This window comes from Magnolia sinica, chromosome 14 (assembly GCF_029962835.1).
Source record: "Magnolia sinica isolate HGM2019 chromosome 14, MsV1, whole genome shotgun sequence".
NCBI lineage: Eukaryota > Viridiplantae > Streptophyta > Magnoliopsida > Magnoliales > Magnoliaceae > Magnolia > Magnolia sinica.
The window spans coordinates 9,014,805-9,037,450 of NC_080586.1; the positions used below are offsets into that span (position 1 = coordinate 9,014,805).

General features: G+C 40.1%; 1 protein-coding gene across 2 annotated transcripts; it reads left to right on the forward strand.

The window, feature by feature from the left end:
- Window positions 1–343: 343 nt before the first annotated feature.
- Window positions 344–19,686, forward strand: LOC131225959 (replication protein A 14 kDa subunit-like). 2 transcript variants are annotated; one of them, XM_058221585.1, is made up of 4 exons: window positions 344–935; window positions 16,344–16,403; window positions 18,371–18,629; window positions 19,335–19,686. In XM_058221585.1, the coding sequence occupies exons 3-4, from the start codon at window positions 18,374–18,376 to the stop codon at window positions 19,397–19,399; spliced, it is 321 nt and encodes a 106-aa protein (XP_058077568.1). In that variant the 5' UTR covers window positions 344–935; window positions 16,344–16,403; window positions 18,371–18,373; the 3' UTR covers window positions 19,400–19,686. The 2 variants fall into 2 exon arrangements, with proteins under 2 accessions (XP_058077568.1, XP_058077567.1); XM_058221584.1 differs by lacking the exon at window positions 344–935 and adding an exon at window positions 16,160–16,264.
- Window positions 19,687–22,646: the final 2,960 nt, after the last annotated feature.

Genomic DNA, 22,646 nt, shown 5'->3' on the forward strand with positions numbered 1-22,646 from the left:
CACATGGTTCTGGGACAAGCATGATAGGTAACCACATCTAGTTGATATGATATTGGATTATTGCTCTTTGAGTTTATCATGACATGCTGACCCAATACCATTAACGCTGACATGACATTGGATTCCATAGCTTAGGGATGAATGTGTCACCAATGCAGACATTTATTATGCGTGGGTGTTTATCTCATATTTTGGGATGGATTTATTGCAGTGCATTCCCAGTGTGACACCATGCATTCTAATGTCTGCAAGCTTGATACTAATGTGAGTGGCATTCATGATCACTGTTTAATAATAATAAAAAAAAAGCAAAAAAAAAAAAAACCAGCTGATCTGCCACTATTGCTGGGTTGGACCGAAGCCCCAGTCGTTTGCTAAAAAATTGTGAAAGCTGCAGAGAATCTTGAAGACCAGCTGTTCTTTAGGTATATGCTGCACCAGCATTTTGAGCCTAATTGAATTGAAGAGTCCTGGGGATTCTGCACAAGCGAGACTAATGCTTTGGGCTTGCCCTCGTATTTACTTTTGGCTAGGAATTTATTCTACTCGCATGCACTGTTAAGACACCCACATGGAGAATGTCTTGCCGTCGCTTCCTCAATTTTCAATGACATCCTTTCCCTGCTATCTCTTTGATACAAGCTGGTATGTTAAGCTTTACTGTGTTAGGTGATATGGTGGATACAACATGCTGGTATGGTAGAGCTTACTTTGTAAGGTGCTGTGATAATGGACTATGGTTGATACAAGCTGGTATGGTGAGCTTGACCGTGTTAAGGTGCTGTGATAATGGACTATGGTTGATACAAGCTGGAATGGTAGACAATGGTTGATACGGACTCAATTTGGCTGGACTTCTGTTGTAGCTTCCGGAGGATGCAGCTTTTTTGTTGAAACGAAAACCATCTATTTTGGAGCCTTATTTTGTGGACTAGGTAATGAATCAAGCGAGTCTTTTGGACTGGGTAGCCTTATTTTGTATACTTAAAGAGTTACTTTAGATGTCTATGCGTTGTGTCCTCTCATATTAGGCTGGCTGCGTGTAGGGTGATCAGAACCGCCCATCTAATAGGCTACGCAATGGCCGTGATGCTTCCAAATTCTGCAACTGTTGGGTGATCCAGCATTCCAACTGACGAGGGAACCGGGACGTGCTGATCCTTGAAAAATGTATGAAACGAGGTGTCCACATGGGCTGGTGAAGGTGGCTTGATCGGATCCACTAGATGGGCCATCCAAATTCACGGCCCTACAAGCCAAGTCTTGAGTATGAGAAAATGACCACTGTAGACAAAACCTTTTACCCAGCGGTTTTTATGTTGGAATACAAACTTAAGTTACCAACTTCGACTAGCACGTGCGGACAGCGACGTTGAGGACGAAACTACCCCTCCTTTTCACTTTCACTGCGAAGACGAGCGCTGACGCTCCTCCAACTGACAGTTGTGCGAGCGGCTTAAAAGAGATCAAAGTTACATGGCCCCACAGCTATGTATTTATTATATCCACAACGTTCATCCATATTTCGAGATCATTTCGGAGCATTATCCAAAAAAAGAAAATCATATCCAATGATCAACTGGGCCACACCACACAGAGCAGCGGAAAATTGATTTTCATCGTTAAAACTTTTGTAGGGCCCACCATAACATTTATTTTCCATCCAATCTATTCATAAGGCCACAAAGACCTGGATGAAGAGGAAAAACGATTTTCATAATGATCCAAAACTTGTGTGGCCCCTAAAAGGGTTTCAACGGTCGACGTTCAAGTAGAATGGTAATGGCGTGCGGACAGCGATACGGATATAGCTACGGTTATAATCCGTAGCTATAGCAGTAAGTCGGCGATCAATCGTAGATTCCAGGATTCCACCGCAAGTTGCTGTCCCTATCGGCGATTAATCGTGAATCTTGCGATTCCACCCCCGATCTATAGCTACGGATTATAACCGTAGCTATAGCCGTATCCCACCACAAGTTGCTGTCCCTTTTGGCGATTAATCGTAAACCTGGCAATTGCACCCCTGATCTATGGCTACGGATTATAACCGTTGCTATAACCGTAGCTATAGCCGTATCCCAACACACTTTCTTTCTTTTTTTTTTTTTTTTTTTTTTTTAACATGGAGAATTTTATTCTACCTACATTTTTTTCTAACACATATTTATATAAATATGTAAATATAAGAATATAAAAAAAATCTCTTTTTTTTTTCATTTCTTTCTTTATTCATATAATAAGAATATTTTCTAAACCCAAATTAGTTACTTAACGTACCATATATAATTTTAGGGCTGAAAGTTGGGCGGGCTCAACCCGACCAACTTGTGACTGACCTGACATTGGGTTGGGCTTGGTCAAGATGTATCGAGTTTGGTCTTGGGGTTGGGTCATACAAACAACAACTCAATAAAACTTGGGTTGGGCTTGGGTTGAAGTCTTGGAAATTGCCAGGAAATGCATGGAAATGACCGTGAAATGAAGGAAAATGACCATGAAATGCATGTAAATGACCATGAAATGTATGGAAATGACCGTGAAATAAAGGGAAATGACCATGAAATGCATGGAAATGACCGTGAAATGAAATGGAATCGCTAGGATTGACCATGAAATGCATGAAAATGACCATGAAGTGAAAGGAAATGACCGTGAAATGCATGGAAATGACCGTGAAATGAAACGGAATCGTCGGGATTGATCGTGAAATGCATGAAAATGACCATGAAATGAAACGAAATCGCCGGGATTGACCGCGAAATGCATGGAAATGACCGTGAAATGAAACGGAATCGCCGGGATTGCCCGTGAAATGCATGGAAATGACTGTGAAGTGAAGGAAATTGATCGTGAAATGCATGCAAATGACCGTGAATCAAAACGGAATCGCCAGGATTGACCGTGAAATGCATAAAAATGACCGTGAAGTGAAGAAAATTGACCATGAAATGCATGGAAATGACCGTGAATCAAAATGGAATCGCCAGGATTGACCGTTAAATGCATGAAAATGACCGTGAAGTGAAGCGAATTGACCGTGAGTGAGGGAAGCTAGAAATTCAGCGAGGCATGGAAATGACCGTGAAGTGAGGGAAATGACCGTGAAGTGCATGGAAATGACCGTGAATCAACATGGAATCCCCGTGATTGACCGTGAAATGCATGGAAATGATCGTGAATCAACACGGAATCACCGGGCATGACCGTGAAATGCATGGAAATGACCGTGAAGTGAAGCGAATTGACCGAATTGACCATTTGATTAAGCAGGACAAACTCGAAAATGAGCGGGCCAAACAGAAAATGAGCGTCAAACTAGAAATTGAGCGAGCCAAATCGAAATTAAGCAGCCAAACCGCCAAACCGAAAATGAGCGGACAAACTAGAAAATGAGCGGGACAAACTGAAAAATGAGCGGGACAAACGGGAAAATGAGCGGGACAAACTGGAAAATGAGCAGGGGAAACATGAAATCAGCGGGGCAAACTAGAAAATCATTATGCCCACTGTTTCCTATGGTATGATCCACTTAATATTTTGATATGCTTCAATTTGGGGCTCAACCCCTTAATCAGATAGAAAAACAGATCGATGGCATTGATATACTACATGAAACGGATTGACTACTCCCCCTACCACCAGCTAATGGCTGGTGTTCGGTGCTCTGTGGGCCCCATCATGATGTATGTGTTTCAACCATGCTGTCCGTCTTTTTTATATATCGTTTTATGATATTATACAAAAAAATGTGGTATATCCTGATCTCAATTGGACCACATTATAAGAAACAATGTTTAATGAACATCGACCATTAAAAACCTTTTGGTGGCCATAAAAGTATTGGATCAAGCTGATCTTTGTTTTTAGCCTTCATCTGGGTCTTTATGATGTAATAAACAGATTGGATTTCAGATAAACAGTACAGTTGGCCTCAGGAGGATTTAAATGATGGATATCCAATCACTATTGTTTTCCTGTATTGTGGTACATCTAAGATTTATATCCCTCATATTTTTAGGAAAAAGCCCTGAAATGACAATAGGGAAGGATGAAGATTTCCTACTAAGCAGTTTCAGCAACATAGCCATTGGAATGTTGTCTATGTAATGAAGGACTTGGTCCCATGGCTGGCTAGTGGTAGACTCAGGACATGATTTAAGGTCTAATTTGAGGCCCACATATCTAATCAAATTCCATTGATTGGAATTGGTCCTACATATCCAGAACTGGTAGCCTTATTGTTGGGTTTATGCAAAAAACCATAGAGTATGGGAGGGTTTCATACAACCATACACATATCCAAGCCCATGCGGTTGTACATAGAAGAAGTAGTTGAGTGGGTTTTTGGAGTCATTAAGTTGGGACCTCTTATTAAATTTTCTTTCCTTCATGATGGATGGATTAAGTCGAGTTCGACTCGTGTCGAGGTGGGCCAAGCTCGGCTTGACTCGTCCATGCTGAGTCAAGTCGAGTTCGAGTCGAGTCGAGTTGCAATACACCATGGTTGAACTCGGCTTGAACTCAACTTTACTCGCCTCGAGTTGGCCTTTCAATCCGAGTTGTCTTAGGTTTGATGTTAATTTTGTAGGAGCTGTATATTGTTGTGAATGATGTCTTTACTTCACAGTCATTACCATGCATTTCACGGTCAATTACGGCGATTTCGTATCTTTTCACGGTAATTTCCATGCATTGTTCAGGTCTGTTCTGGCTCTGGAGGTGGATGGCCCGCTCAATTTCCGGTTTGTCCCGCTCAATTTCTGTTTGGCCCGCTCATTTTCCAGCTTGTTCCTGCTCAAATTCTAGTTAGGCCCGCTCAATTTCGAGTTTGGTCCCTCAATTTCCGATTTGGCCCGCTCAATTTCGATGGAATGGCTGAAATTCTAGTTTGGCCTGCTCAATTTCGAGTTGTCCCGTTCATTTCTATGTTTGCCCGCTCAATTTTCACTTTGTCCCACTCAATTTCTAGTTTGGCCCGCTCAATTTCCGGTTTGTCCCACTCATTTTCCGCTTTGTCCCGCTCAATTTTCGGTTTGGCTCGCTCAATTTCGGTTTGTCTTGTTGAATTTCATTTGTCCCACTCAATTTTCGGTTTGGCCCGCTCAATTTCTAGTTTGTCCCGCCCAACTTTCAGCCATAAAATCCTATATGATACATCAAGTAACTAATTTTGGTTTAGAAGATATTCTTGTTATATGGTTAAAGAAAGAAATGGAGAAAAAAGAGATAAAATTTTGTTTATATATTTATATATACATATTAATTATAACTATGTGTAGGTGGAATAAAATTCTCCATGTCAAAGAAATGAATACGAATAAAATTCTCCATGTCAAAAAAATGGATTAATCGCGGATCTTGGGATTCCACCGCAAGTCGCTGTGATGATCGGAGATCAATCGCGGATTTGGCGATTCCACCCCAACTCGCTGTGAGGTTCGCCGATCTATGGCTACGGTTTATAACCGTAGCTATAACTATACCCTGATTTTTTTTTCGTTTCTTTTAGATGGAGAATTTTATTCTACCTATATTTTCTCTTAACACATATTTATAAAAAGTTAATCCCACATGTGACTAGCAGGCAATTTCCTACATTTAAAAACATTATAATCATTCATTCATTTAATTACCACCTGCATAATTATATATACATTCAATGACAATCATTCATTCAATAATGAATCAATTACAATCCTTCATTCAGACTAAAACTTACAATTATAATCATTCGTTTAATAATGAATCAATTACAGTCCTTCATTCAATCAATTACAAGTACAATTACAATACTGATGAAAATACAAATCTTGGTGAGTCTGTGTGCACTCGCATATGGCCAGGTGCATCCTATGGTGAGTCTGTGTATATATATACATACATACAATCCTATGGAAAAAATAAATGAAAAGAGAGAGAACATATGAGAGGTGATCCTTATCTCCTTTGATGGTTCAAGCTGCATGTGCCTTACCCAACTTCTTATAAGGAGAAGTTATATGGGTCTTGGAATAATGTTGGTGACAAATCCACCTTGCCTATTAATATTATCATATTGTGTTAGGACATGACTCTAAAAATGAGATAAATCCAAAATCTCAAATAAACTATGCTATAAGAGATAGTGGAGATGGAAATTGATGCATTGTGATGCTTGAGTTCGAGTATGCTTGCCAACAAAGCAAGATTTTTTTGTTTGTTGCCATGTGATTGGGCTACATTATTACATCAATCAAGTTCGGGTTCGGGATCGGGTTTAGGTTTGAGTTTTCAAGTTTAGGTTTAGGTTTAGGTTAGGGAGTTGAGATTAAGAGTAGGTGTAGGTTTACGTTTAGGGATTTAAGAATACATTTAGGTTTTAGATTTAGGTTTAGGTTTTAGGTTATATGTTTAGGTTATAGGTTTAGGGAATTGATAATACGTTAAGGTTTAGGTTTAGGAAATCTGGTTCAATGTGTTTAACCTCCACTAAAACCATTTGCTTGTTTGCGTAAAAATAGACTTGTTGATGCTTTATGCCATGAGAGTTTCACCTTCTCTATTAATTGCATCGTACCACAACAACATAATCACTAAATCATGTGGATGATGAACAAAATCATGAAATCCAGTAAAAAAAATGAACCTCTTTGTTGCTAGCACTGATAACTCAACCAAACAAAGAAGAGACTATCTTCTAGCCAGCAAGATTAGAAAAGAGTGACCATGAAATGCATGAAAATGACAACAACTCGATAAAACTTGGGTTGGGCTTGGGTTGAGGTCTCGGGAATTGCCAGGAAATGCATGAAAATGACCATGGAATCGCCAGGATTGACCGTGAAATGAAATGGAATCATCGGGATTGATTGTGAAATGCATGGAAATGATCGTGAAGTTAAGGGAAATGATCATGAAATGCATGGAAATGAAACTAATCGTCGGGATTGACCATGAAATGCATGGAAATGACCGTGAAATGAAACAATTGACCAAACGACCGTGAAATGAAACGGAATCGCCGGATTGACCATGAAATGCATGGAAATGACCGTGAAATGAAACGGAATCGCCGATTGCCCGTGAAATGCATGGAAATGACCATGAAGTGACAAATAGAAATTGAGCGGACAAACTAGAAATTGAGCGGCCAAACCGAAAATTGAGTGGGCCAAATCGAAAATTGAGCGGCCAAACTCGAAATTGAGTGGGCAAACATGGAAATGAGCGAAAAAAACTAGAATTTCAGCAAGATGAAATTGAGCGGCAAACATGAAAATGAGCGGACAGATCAAAATCGAGCGGACAAACCGAAATTGAGCGGCCAAATTGAAATTGAGCGACAAACCGAAATCGAGGACAAACGAAAATTGAGCGGGATAAATTGGAAATTGAGTGGGATAAATTGAAAATTGAGCGGCAAACATGGAAATGAGCGGACAAACTAGAATTTCAATGGGCAAAATCAAAATTGAGCGAGCAAACATGGAAATGAGCAGACCAAATAAAAATTGAAATGAAAAAAATGAGCAGAGCAAACTGAAAAATGAGCGGGCCAAACTGGTAATTAAGGAATCTTAAGCACTTTCGTGGGTCCTAAAGGCAACTATCAGTAGTTTGGATAACTGAACAATGGCCCCCACATGTAGAACTCCTTAAATCCTGAATGGCATGTTGTATAAGCTTTAACAAACACTTCAAAAACCAAAACATGGCATACTATATTAGCTCAACCAATAGCTATTAAAAACACAATTGAATCTCTAAAAATATAAAAATAAGAAAAGACCTAAAAAGGGCCACAATCAACTGAAACCAAAACTTTTGTAGAAAACATAATCTTAGAAAAATCATAGACAACAAAGAAGAAGATTAATTAGATAACAAAGATTGATCAATCAATATGATTTTATATATTTATGCTCCATCGACAATAGGGCCCACAATAAATCAGCATTTCTGTATGATATAATCAACTGCATCTCTCCGAAAGTACCAGCTATCAGGGAATCCTATTCATTATTGCAGATCGTGGTTGAGACGGGTCTTATTGGAAGACAAGCCAGTGGATCTGTTACCATAACTGATGGGGAAACTGTAAGTTGCTATGTTTTCTTTATGTAGGCATGATTTATTTTCCCTTGTAAGAAATAGATTCTTTCATATGCATATTACTCCTTTTAGTTGGGGATTTATTTTAGTGCTCAACTAGTAGTCCTTGGAATATTCATTTGAGCGGACAAACCGGAAATCGAGCGACAAATCGAAAATTTAGCGGGCCAAATCGACATTGAGCAGACAAATCGAAATCGAGTGGGCCTAAATCAAAATTGAGCAGCCAAACCGAAATTGAGCGGGCCAAACTGGAAAATAAGCGGGACAAACTAGAAAATGACTGGAAAATGAGCGGGCCAAACTGGAAAATGAGCGGGACAAACTGAAAAATGAGCGAGACAAACTGAAAAATGAGCGGTACAAAATGGGAATTGAGTGGGCCAAACTGGAAAATGACGAGCCAAACTGGAAAATGAGCGGGATAAACTGGAAATTGAGCGGGCAAACATGGAAATGAGCGGGACAAACTAGAATTTTAGCGGGCCAAACTGGAAATTGAGCGAGGCAATCTAGGATTTGAGCGAGGAAAGCTAGAAATTGAGCGAGGGAACCTACAACAATGCCGACGCTGAGACTGTGCGGCATTTCTACACTTCAATTTGAAATCCAAACATAAAGTCACTGACCTTTGACCTAGCATTCAAAAATTCCCTGATACCCTTTAAGGTGACTGACATTAAGAGGATTTTTGGTCAGTTGGGGTTCTCCCCAAGTTGATGAAAGAAAGAAAATAGATGGATTCTTGCTTCTTCCAAGCTGCATTTGCAGTTCTACTGACAGTTCTTGGCCTTAGCACCATGATCTGATGAACATTTGCATTGCATGCAGTCTGCAATACTTATCCATTTATGTCGTCAAACCTGTACTTTTTTCTTTTAAGTTGTTTCTTTATTTCTTAGCATATACTTTGAAGGACAAAAATCCTTCATATCAATGACCTTGCTTTGATTTTGTATTATGATTCAATAACAGTCACTTGAATGGGTTGCTTTCGAGTTTCAACACTTGATGTAAAAGTGCATTTGGATTTCATAGTTCCCATGGTTGTCATAATTCATTGCAGAACATACTGACATAGGATGGTCTTGGTGGTGTGGGCTATTTTTTTGCCTATTTTGCATCTTCTATTTCTCTTGATTTGGTTACGTTAGGTCACTCTTTTCTAATCTTGCTGGCTAGAAGATAGTCTCTTCTTTGTTTGGTTGAGCTATCAGTGCTAGCAACAAAGAGGTTCATTTTTATTTATTTTTACTGGATTTCATATTTTGTTCATCATCCACGTGATTTAGTGATTATGTTGTTGTGGTACGATGCAGTTAATAGAGAAGGTGAAACTCTCATGGCATAAAGCATCAACAAGTCTATTTTTACGCAAACAAGCATATGGTTTTAGTGGAAGTTAAACACATTGAACTTGATTTCCTAAACCTAAACCTTAACATATTCTCAATTCCCTAAACCTATAACATAAACATATAACCTAAAACCTAAACCTAAATCTAAAACCTAAATGTATTCTTAAATCCCTAAACGTAAACTTACACCTAATCCTAATCTCAACTCCCTAACTTAAACCTAAACCTAAACTTGAAAACCCAAACCTAAACCCGATCCCGAACCCGAACTTGATTGATGTAATAATGTAGCCCAATCACATGTCAACAAACAAGAAAATCTTGCTTTGTTGGCAAGCATACTCGAACTCAATCATCACAATGCATCAATTTCCATCTCCACTATCTCTTATAGCATAGATTATTTGAGATTTTAGATTTATCTCATTTTTAGAGTCATGTCCTAACACAATATGATAATATTAATAGACAAGGTGGATTTGTCACCAACATTATTCCAAGACCCATATAACTTCTCCTTATAAGTTGGGTAGGACACATGCAGCTTGAACCATCAAAGGAGATAAGGATCACCTCTCATATGTTCTCTCTCTTTTCATTTATTTTTTCCATAGGATTGTGTGTATATATATATATATATATATATATATATATATATATTAAAACTAGATTAGGCTCAACCTAGACTATACTTAATTGAACCCAACCAATTTTAACTAGCTCTAAGATGATGAACTCGTCTAGCCTCAATTTCGAGTTTGGCCCGCTCAATTTTCAGTTTGGGGTCAAATTGGAAATTGAGTGGGACAAACTGAAAATTGAGCAGGCCAAACTGAAAATTGAGCGGGATAAACTGGAAATTGAGCGGGCGTCGCTCAATTCTTCAGTTCCCTCACTGAATTTCTAGGTTCCCTCGCTAAATTCCTAGGTTCCCTCACCAAGCACACTGGAAGGATTGCAAATCTAGGGGGTTTCTAATCTTGGGGGTTCCAAATCCAGGGTTTTACAAATCCACGCTCCCAAATAGGCCTAAGGATTGTTAAGTAGCTGTAATTTTTGAGGCGTAAACGATCCATGCTGATTAGTAAATATGGATGGACAGATTTGCACCTCACACTGCCAAGTGTACTGGGTATAGATGGCTTTACCATACTCCGATTTTTTCCTCTCCTCTATGTCATCGCCCTTTGGATATGCCCACTACAAGTTCAACCGGAATACGTAGATGCGCCGAACGCACTGAAGCAAGCCTACCCATCGGCCAACCGACACACTCATGTTGAATGTATACCGTCGGTTATCATTGTTTCAACCGTCCATTTCTTTATACATGCCTGACCCACCCAACCAACGAAAATTTTAAGAAACAGAAAATTCACCATCAGAACCACCTTTATGAGCGCCAATGATCCCACAAGGACGCGGTTTGGTCGGTGACCCCAGCACCAGCCGGATAGTTGGTGTCAAAGCTATGTGAGCCACACCATTATGTATGTGTTTTATCAACAATCTATCCAATTTATTTCAGCTCATTTTAGGCTATGAGCCAAAAAATGAGGCAGATCTAAAGCTCAAGTGAACTACCCCACAGAAAACTGTGGGGATTGAATGCTTACTATTGGAAACTTCTTTAACGCACAAAAAAGCTTTGGATCAAGTTGATATTTGTGTTTACCCATCGTACATCGTGTGAACTCATGAGCAGGTTAGATGGCAAATAACCATCACTTTAGGCCCTGGGAAGGTTTCAAATGTGGACATCATTCTCACTATTGTATCTTGTGGTTTGATCCACCTGAGCTTTGGATCACTTCATTTTTGGACTCATGCCTTAAAATGAGCTGAAAGAATGGATGAACAGCATGGATTAAACACATACTTCATAGTGGGGCCCATAGCTTTTGCACTAGATAGCTGGCTCATGTTAGGTCACCTACTAGTTTTTAATGGTGGATATTCAGTCAACATTGTGTTCTTGTAGTATGGTTCACCTTAGATTTGTACGTCTCATTTTTTGTCTTATGCCATAAAATGAGCCGGCTAAATGATTGAACTGAGAGGATAAAAGAGATACATCATCATGGAGCTCACAGATCAGCTAATTGGCTGGTGCTGCGGTCAATAGCCTAATTACATCCTTGATCGTGCGTCAGTAATCAGCAGTCCTATTCTAGTTTCGATGGACTGCTTTTGATAGATGAGCCTGATTAGCCAGGGTTTAGAACATATGAAAGCCTAATTAGCCAGGGTTTAGATTCATGGTCATTTCAATGCACTTCACGGTCAATTCCCTTCACTTCACGGTCATTTCCACGCATTTCACGTTCAATTTGCTTCACTTCACGGTCATTTTCATGCATTTCACGGTCAATTCCGACGATTCCGTTTAGATTCACGGTCATTTCGATGCACTTCACGGTCAATTCCCTTCACTTTGAGGTCATTTCCATGCATTTGACAATCAATCCCGCCGATTTTATTTCCAAGTTTTATCGGTTGGTGTTTGTATGATGGCATATCGAGGGTTTAGAACATATGGAAGCCTAATGGACAATAGGGTATTTTCTCGTATTCCTCTTGGTTTTTCCTCTCTGCAGTTTCGGGATGCCTCTACACTGAGAGAGTTCCTCTTTTTATAAAGAGAATCTGAGAGGATTAGGAAGAGTTGGTTTACAATAGGGATAAGGTCTTTGTATCCAACCTCATCTCTATCCCCTTTCAATTAGATCCCAATTTGAGAGAGAGGCATGCACATAGATAAAAGGATATCTACTCAGAGATATTCCATGGGAAAACCATGTAGGACCCGCTCAATTTCCAGTTTGGCCCGCTCAATTTTCAGTTTGTCTCGCTCAATTTTCAGTTTGGCCCGCTCAATTTTCAGTTTGGCCTACTCAATTTTCAGTTTGTCCCGCTCAATTTCTAGTAAATTTCCTTCACTTCATGGTCATTTTCATGCATTTCACGGTCAATTCACTTAACTTCACGGTCATTTCTACGCATTTCACGGTCATTTCTAGCGATTTCGTTTAGATTCACGGTCATTTCGATGCACTTCACGGTCAATTCCCTTCACTTCACGGTCATTTCCACGCATTTCACATTCAATTCGCTTCACTTCACGGTCATTTTCATGCATTTCACAGTCAATTCCAACGATTCCGTTTAGATTCATGATCATTTCCATGCACTCGATCAATTCCCTTCACTTCACAGTCATTTCCATGCATTCCATGGTCAATTCGCTTCATTTCACGATCATTTCCAACGATTCCGTTTAGATTCGTCGTCATTTCGATACACTTCACAATCATTTCCACGCATTTCACGGTCAATTTGCTTAACTTCACGGTCATTTCCATGCATTTCACAGTCAATTTCGACGATTCCGTTTAGATTCAAGGTCATTTTGATACACTTCATGGTCAATTCCTTTCACTTCACGGTCATTTCCATGCATTTGACGGTCAATCCCGGTGATTCCGTTTCCAAGTTTTATTGGGTTGGTATTTGTATGGCCCAACCCCAAGACCAAACCTGATACATCCTACCCAAGCCCAACCCAATGTTGTGTGGGTCACAGGTTGGTCGGGTTGAACCCGCCCAACTTTCATTCTAAAATCATATATGTACGTCAAGTAACTAATTTTGGTTTAGAAGATATTCTTGTTATATGAATAAAGAAAGAAATGAAAAAAGGTGAGAAATTTTTTTATATGCTTATATATACATATTTATATAAATATGTGTTAGAGAAAATGTAGGTAGAATAAAATTCTTCATGTAAAAAAAAAAATAAATAAATAAATAAATTGGATAGTGATACAGTTATAGCTACGGTTATAATCTGTAGCCATAGATCGGGGGTGGAATCGTGGATTCCGCGATCCATCCCCAAATCGTACAGCAAGCTGCGATGGAATCCCGGAATCTGCGATTCATCCATGATTTTTTTTTTATATGAAATTTTCGTTGCTTCTGTGGGCCCCACCATAAGGTTTGTGTTATATCCAAACCGTCCATCTATTTGGCGAGCTCATATTAAGGCTTGAGACAAAAAATAAGACAGATCTAACTATCAAGTGGACCACACTGTAAAATGGGAAAATTGAACGTCTACCATTGAAACCCTTTAAGGGGTTACAGAAGTATTGGATCACTATGAAATTTGTTTTTCCTCTTCATCCAGGCCTTTGTGACCTTATGAATAGATTGGATGGAAAATAAATGTTATGGTGGACCCTACAAAAGTTTTAACGGTGAAAATCAATTTCCCCGCTGCTCTTTGTGGTGTGGTCCAGTTGATCTTTGGATATGATTTTTTTTGGGGATAATGCTCCGAAATGATCTCGAAATACGGATGAACGTTGTGGATATAATAAATATATAGCTGTGGGGCCATGTAACTTTGATCTCTTTTAAGCCGTTCGTACAACTCTCAGTTGGAGGAGCGTCAGCGCTCGTCTTCGCAGTGAAAAGGAGGGGTAGTTTCGTCCTCAAAGTCGCTGTCCGCACGTGCTAGTCTAAGTTGGTAACTAAGGTTTGTATTCCTTCATAAAAACCGCTGGATAAAAGGTTTTGTCTACAGTGGTCATTTTCTCCTTGAGTATTAGGAAAGGGTGCCCTTTATCTTATATCTGACCATACAGATTAGCTGATTGTTAGGATCTCCTGACCAATGTGATTTACCGGCCGTGGCCCATCCGATATGGCCTTAGCGGCTGTAATAGGCTGGGCTGGCCCCTCCTGACCAACCGTGGGATTAATACAATGTAAGATATTTTTCCTTTTTGGTTTCCGGTATCACCAAAATACAATTAGTTTGCATAAACATGTCCTTGATCCGAAGGTTAACGTCTTTATGAAGTGGATTGACCATGCCTTGGTGGCCCCACCGTGATGTTAGTTTTTGATACACGCCATCCATCCATTTTGCCAGCTCATTTAGGGCATGAGCCTAAAAATGAAGCAGATCTAAAGTTCAACACACCGAAGAAAAACAGTGGTGATTGAATTCCTACCACTGGAAACTTCTTTGGGGCTGCAAAAGTTTTGGATCAAGCTGATATTTATGTTTACCGTTCATCTAGGTCTGTGTGACCTTATGAACAGGTAGGATGGCAAATAAACATTACAGTGGGCCTTAGGAAGCTTTCAACGGTGGTGGTCATTATCCCTACTAGTTCCTGTGGTGTGTCCACTTAAGCTTTCAATCTGCTTCTTTTTTGGGCTCATGCCCTAAAATGAGCTGGTAAAATGGATGGACGGCGTGAACATAAAACACATACATCACGGTGGGCCCCTTATCCCAAGGGCCAATCCTTTAAATGGGAACCGTTAACAAGTGCCCGAGACCTTCCATTCTTCCCATGTAAAGGTGGCCCACTTGATGGTTGGGCTGGGCCAATGGGCCAAACCCTAGTCCCACCATTGTCATTCCTTTACGGCCGAGACTCGGTAGTTTTTTGCTGGTCCCACACACGCCCATCCTGGCGTAGCCCGTAGGTCATCAAAGCTGAGATCAACTGGGCCCGCCCCATACATGATACCGCCCTCAATACGGACACGGATTCGGTAGTAACCCCTCCTAAGTGGTTACTGGTCGGTGCTCTCTGGTCCCACCATGATGCATGTATCCACGCCGTCCATTCATTTTTCTAGCTCATTTTAGAGCACGGCCCCAAAAAGAAGGTACATTCAAATCTCAGGCGGACCACAAAAGAAATAGTGGTGATTGAATGCCCACCACTAAAAACTTCATAGGGCCCACTGTAATGTTTATGTGCCATCCAACCTCTTAATTAGGTCACACGGACCTGGATCAAGGGGAAACACAAATATCTACTTGATCCAAAAATTTTGTGTCCCCCAAGAAGTATTTAACGGTAGGCGTTCAATCACCACTATTTCCTGTGTGTGGTTTATCTGAGATTTGGATCTGCCTAACCTTTTTGGCCTCATACCCTAAAATGAGCTGGAAAAATGGATGGACGATGTGGATATAACATATGCATCATGGTGGGGTCCACAGAGCACCTACCAGTACTTGTGGGTGTGTTTGGCCGGGTGCTGGATATGGTATTAGATGGGATTAGGAGGGTTATCCTGTGCCATCTCATCCCATCCCCCGTTTGGGATGGCGGGATATACCTCGCCGTCGTAAACACTGCCGTAGCTAACATAGATTCTGCCCATCCCATTATGTGAATTTTCATCTCTATGTGGAGCCCACCAAGATATCAATGAGATATTCACTCCGTCCATCATTTTCACCGCCCTACATTTAGCCATAAACATGTTTTAAGGCAAATATAAAACAGTGAGTAAGACACACTACAAGAAGCAGCTTAGCTGCAAACCCATCCATTTGGGACGGTCCAAACAGGCTGCTGTATATCCCATGGCTATACCCAAACCCATGGGATTAAGGGACGAACACTGACACCACCATCATTACCTTAAAATCCATTCCATCCCACCTAATCCCATGGAATTGGTCCGGCCAAACACGCAGCGACGAGGTGTGGGACAAAGATAGTTAATAGAAAAACATTTATCGCAAAGATAATCGTCCGTGCATGTGGCATTAATGTATTAACTTCTCATCCATCAACCTATCTCCCAAACTACCTTAGCATTCTTCACTCCCCTCGACACAACTTAAAAAAAGAAAGGCCCGCCAAAATCTCCAATTCCCGCCACTTTTTTTTTTTTTTTTTGGTTTTTTTCTTCTGTTCTCGGTATATATAAATACCCAAAAATCCCTTCAAATCCTAATAAAATCAAAATACTCAAATTACCGATTCTCTGAGGTTAGGGTTTCATTTCTTCCTCCTTTCTCTTCTCTTCCCTTCCTTAAATTCGATCCGTTCCTTTTCTTTTCATTTTCAGATTTCACAAAGGAAGAAAACCCTAAATCAGATCACCTCATTTCCAACAGAACTCGAAAAGGTACGTCTCGGATCTTAATCGCTCACTTTCTTTACCTATATATAACACTTCCATGTGTTTGATGATATTCCTCTCAAGAAATGTGTTTCTGCACCTTCTCTAATGTGAGTGAATTTTGCTTTTCTGATAAGAACGGATATTTCACTTGATCTTAGCCAAAACTCGCTGCACATGCGTCAACATGGCATGTGTGCACGAGATCAAGACTGTTCATCGGGTGGTTCCCACCGAGTGCGTGCTCTGGCACAAAAGTTGTGCTGCTCTTCTCATCTGGTGGGCTGCACGGGTTGGTTGGATCTGGACCATTGGTCAATATCTTCAACGGTATGCATGTGGGCCACCTGATGAGAGGATCGCCATCACTTTTGGAACAGGACAGATATCCAGTCGGGCATGCCCAATGAATGGCATGGATCTTGCTCGCCTGTAGTATGCTGCATATATGTGGCAACTCCAGATGCAGTTACCGTACCAACGTCTCTTTTGCTTTGGTTGATGTTTCCATTGCCTTTTCGGTGGTTTCAGTTATAAGCTTTTTAGAATCTGGATTTGCTGTGAAATGAGAGCTGCAGCAGTTCTAACTCATACACTACGTAGCATGCACAAAGCACTGAATGCATCAAATGTACCTCGAAGATCATATTTCACAGTTTATGACTATTTTATACTATATAAAATCACTAAGAAATGCTATAGACATCCAAGCTGCTGCTACATACACCCATCCTTTCTACTTATTTGTTATACAATAATAGTATGATACTTGTAAATTGTGAAGCCAAAAGTATAGAGGAAGGGTTTATTTAGCAGTTAAGGGTGTTTTTAAGTTGGATTTTGCATATCAGATCATTCACCAACTATAGGCGGACATGTCGCCCTGGTTTGGGACTGTATTGCTTATGGACAACGCCACTACCAAATTACTGGTTCCGGACTATATGTCGAAACTTGGACATAGTGGTTGTACATAGAGATTCCCAAATCATAGTCAGAGTGGGTGTAAATAGAGGTTCCTAAATTGTAGTCAGAGTGGGTGTAAATGGAGGTTCCCATATTAAACCGAACGGGGTTTGGGTGAATGGCAAATGTTGTGGGTGTGCTCCCCATAAATGCAAGTTCAATTCCCCTCCCCGGGATTACCTGATGCCTGTGGATTGCAGGTGATTGCATGGATTTGCAGGGAATGGTCTCCTGTCAAAATGGGGTGGGGACACCCTAATGTCATTAAAAAAAATAGAGGTTCCCATATTGCTTCTTGCATTACTTTCTATATGTAATCTAGGAAAGATTTTAATATGTATATTGACTTTAATGTTCAAAAAGAAAAAAAAATTTAAGTGTGTAATTCCTAATTTATTATTATTATTATTATTATTTTTCCATATTCCCTGAGTCTCCCTTTCACATGTAGGGGCACAACAAAGATGAACTCGACAGTAAAAATATGGAATGCATTGATAGGATTGGTCAATTTATCACATTGCCCCAATGGTATCTTGAACGTCATTGAAGCTTTTGATTTGCAGCTCAAATGCTTTATTAGGTACATAGCCTGAATCTGATAGTGGCATGATGGGAAGATTGAATTCATGGTTCTTGATTGATTCACCATAGAACATGAAACTTCTAAATCTTGAATGTTTGATAAAATGAAAAAAATAAAAATAAAAAATCGTGTTAATGTATTGTGGAATTGTGTCTTTTGATTGAGGTGTCTGTTTGGGATGATCCTGTTACTTTCGAGGAGTATTGGTATTGTAATTTTGAGGTCCTATCAAAACATCATCATTCCCTCTGGTCAATGGCCAGAATCAACAGCTCAAGAGGTTTACTTGTCCCACATGCAGCATGCTTTCAACCAGGCATGTGTGTGGGACATCTGACAGTGTTTAGGTTGCACTGCCTTGAAGAAGGCAGCAATTAAAAATAAGTCTTCTCCATCCACCTTAGTTAATGTTGTTCTGCAGGATATGGATACGTCAAGCCCAGCTGTCTTTGTCAATGGAGAGCTGTTAAAGCTGTATGTAGGACGGCGAGTTCGGGCACTAGTGCAGGTTATGCGAAATGAAGGTGGAGCCATGATGGGGCAATCGACAGATGGCCATCAATTAACTATAAGAGGCTCTCAGCCATTGCCTAAGTCACATTTTGTAGAGGTGATTGGTATTGCTGATAACAGTCAATCTATCCGCGCCGAAATATGCACAGACTTTGGTGAAACATGTGGTATGATTCTAATTCCTCTCTTACAGTTTTCAGCCAAACATATCTCCATGACAAACTCATACTCTTTGTAGCTCAGTTGATGAGCTTGAGCCTTGACTTGGGTTTTTGTTTACTGCACTACTGTTTTACTCCTTAATTAAAATTCTATTGTTGTGTCTCACAAATTTTCCTTGTGGAATGCATGTTTGACATTCAACATGCACATGTGCCTACTCAATGACTGGACCAGTCTGTTTTTTGGTTCACATCACTGGGTGAATGGGTGGGATCTCCCTCACATATGGGAGACCTTGCTAGTTGCCTTTGGAGGGCCCACTTTCCCCAAAGCAGTGCTATTGCTATGAGCATATGCAAATTCACTCTTCCCACATGCCATTGTGGTCTGTTTATGCAAGATCCATGTCATTCATCAGGTGAGCCCCACCACGTATGTGAAAGTCAGTTCAATGAGGTCATTTTTTATGTGCACTATGGATTAATTATTTGTACTCTCTGTTTATCTTCGTAGTTTGTACATAGCACACCTGATGACTGGCCTACCCTGATTTTGGATCATGTGGTTTGGCATGACCCACTAGATGAGTGACCCAGATATCACATGTGGGGAGCAGGATTTGTTCATATTTCCCTCATTCATCCTTGCCTTATGCATCATGTCTTTTAATTATGTTTTATTTTTAAATTAATGACTGTCCTTCGGTACAGACATCACTGCCTACAATCGGGTCTGCCAATTGGCGAATGGTGAGTTCAAGAGCTTGTTCCTTTAGGAGATGCTGCAGGGTTAGTTTAAGTAACATGGGATTATGGCATAAATCAATCGGCTTCCCTTTCTTAGAAGGGAATGAATTGGCTGATCCATCACCTTATATCAGTGAATTTGGAGTACATCTTTGTTGTTTCTGAAGGCAGGAATTTTCATGATTTTGTTCAAGGTTTTGCATTGCATTTGGTGCTGTTTAGCTGCTACATGGATCCAAACTGGTTCTTTTTGTATTTTTGCATTGCATTTGGTGCTGTTTAGCTGCTACATGGATCCAAATTGGTTCCTTCTGTATTTTTGCTTGCATTTGGTGCTGTTTAGCTGCTACATGGATCTAAACTGGTTCTTTTTGTTTTTTTGCATTGCATTTGGTGCTGTTTGGCTGCTACATGGATCCAAACTGGTTCTTTTTGTTTTTTTGCATTGCATTTGGTGCTGTTTGGCTGCTACATGGATCGAAACTGGTTCTTTTTGTTACTGCATAGCCTAAGGTATTATGGTGTGCAGAAGAACCCTTGCAGAGAGATCTTGATGGAACCCAACGGGGAAAAAAAAAGATAATCTATTTTCATATTTATCCAAATTGAACCTAACCCAACCCAATCCAAATCTCTGGATTTGTGTAGCGAAACTTCATCCTGATCATTAGTATGAACTGTGAAGATCTCCAGTGGATGGCCATAACTCATCTATATTGGTGTTGGGTTGTATAATGACAAAACTCCAATTGCAACCTGATTTGACCTGGGTGTAATTGAGTTAAGAGTGGTTCGATTTGTGTTGAGCTGGCTCAAGTTGCAGTCCTGGTGAAGAGTAGAATATCTTGCATGTTGGGCCTATCTTTTGATTATCCACATTGTGTATTTGATAGGCCTCACTAAGCATGTAGATCATGGCCCTCGGATGTTTGGATTTCTCTCCGCTGAATTTGGGTTATTGCTGCATTTTTCGTACAGCTGTATTTGTAGGCCCTAATATCAAAGGTTTTTTAACATTGAATCTCGGAAATTTCTGGGGGCAATCCCATGCATGGTAAGACCTATTATATTGCCGGTTTGTATCATTGAACCATGGGTCCTGCACGCACAAAATCCTACCTGTCAGCCAATTATCCATTGAAATAGCCTCTTTAAAGTCAATGGAACTATTATGTTTTTTCACGTCTTGCTAAACTTGCATAAAGACCTTTTTACACATTAGCTGCCCCTTAACTCATGCAGTGTTTTTGGGATTTCAGCTAGTGATAGTACAGGTGGGCCAGTCTTTGTGATCTGGACTGTTCATTTGGTGGGACCTATCTTACATGAGTGGTCTGCCGAAGTTCTCTTTTACAGAAACATCTTAGCCATATGATAGGCGAGAATGTGTTCTGTTGAATAGGTCTTTCATTTACAGTACACTAATGAGATGTCAAGAGCATCCAGTGTACTAGTTTTTTGAGCATGGTCTGTTTATAATGTGACCTGCCAGATGGATGTTCTGGGTTGCTGCAAGGTGGGCCCCCTCCATTACAGTTTGGTGAGTGTTTAAATGCGGTGCTGTTAAAGCCCTCTTTGATGCATCTCTTGAAGTGTGTACATTCCACAACAGTGGTTGGTGGGACCTTAACATACAAATTTCAAAATGTGCATTTCAAAATTCTCAATTTGAATTGTGTGCTGGATTCCTGCCAACAATCCCTGTGCCTTTAGTGGATCTTGCTCTGAAAAAAAAAAAAAAAACCCAATATTTCCATAAAGATCGAACAAATAGCTTACGTTAAAAAAGTTACAAGACTACCATCACTCCATGCAGTGCCAAACAGAAAAATGCATTAAGATTTTCACGGAGCAAGATATAAGCAACTACTGATATGCTAGATGTTACTTTTTAAAGTTGGAATTCACAGATCTCAGAGAGCCAAACCCACCAATGTGGCCTTATAAAAGCATTCATCACTGGTAGCAAAACCATGAGCTGATTTTATCACATATCAGCTCATCAATAGACCCGATGTTATTATGTTAGCATTATTATTTTCTGATTGATACGGAGCCAACAATCTGAAAGGACACATCTGAAGGCTGCTCATGAGGATTAATCCCACTCACAGGCCTATGTGCCAGTTTGGCACACACAAGCAAGAACCGGGCTCCTCATTACTCTTCATCAAGTGGTCCACACAATATTCCCCTTGCCTGAAAATCAAGTTGATTAACTCATCATGTGGTCCACATTTGCATTTGATTTATTGACCATTCATTTCTTTCATTAACAAGCCATCCTCAATTTTGGGCCAGGGGCTAGGACATAAATAGTCAGTTAAACCGTTCATTCTCCTGAGTCAGCATCTGGGCCAAACCAACCTAAACTTCCTGACCATAATATCTTTGTATTTATGCATCAGCCACGTTAACAAGCCCCTCATATCATGTGTTCCACTTAGGCACTGGAAAATCCATTATTTCGTGCAAGGACTAAAAACATTGAGGTGCTATATCATTCCATGAGGGATTGAACTTGCACCTATATATACATTCTTATCAGTTTATTTATTTATTTTGTTAAATTAAAGGTAGAAAACTGTGGAGAGAACATGAATTCTCAAATGTGGCAGTAACAAAAAATGAAGGCAGATCGTTTCCTCCCCCCAATGTTATGCGATCTGTCATCCATGAAATATTCCATGTACAAAGATCCGGTCATCCAATACGTGGCTATTTGTTATTTTCTAAATTGTTTCTATATTTGACCTTAACAATCCATTTGTAGTCTACGCGTTAGGGTCTTCCTAAGTTCTAAATTGGGAATTCTTTTGAGCATCCCACAGCTAAATAAACGGTTTCGAACACACAATTGCGACCCCACTTGTATGAATGGTGCATTGGAATGTTAATCTCATTCTGATGTAAGTTGTTTAGAGGGCCATCGTAGATCAACAATCTTGACCAAACTGGATTGAATCTAGTTGTTGGAGGTGATGAGCATGTCAGTCGAGCCACTAGTTATGTGATCAAACTTAGGACTGTTGTGCAGGATGCCTTGGATTTTGGTAATCTATTATGCAGAGATGTCTTGGTTCAATTTGACCGACGTCTGATTTGGTCCCACTGAAAATTGAGAATTTTTAGGTTGCATGTTGTGAAGATTTGTACATTTTTAGTTCGATGGAAAAGTATAGTTGAGTTGGTTCGGTTCGACCAAAGGTTACATTCAGTTTGACTGAACATATTATGCGGATGAGCACAAATCGAATGTTTAGTCCAATTGCGATT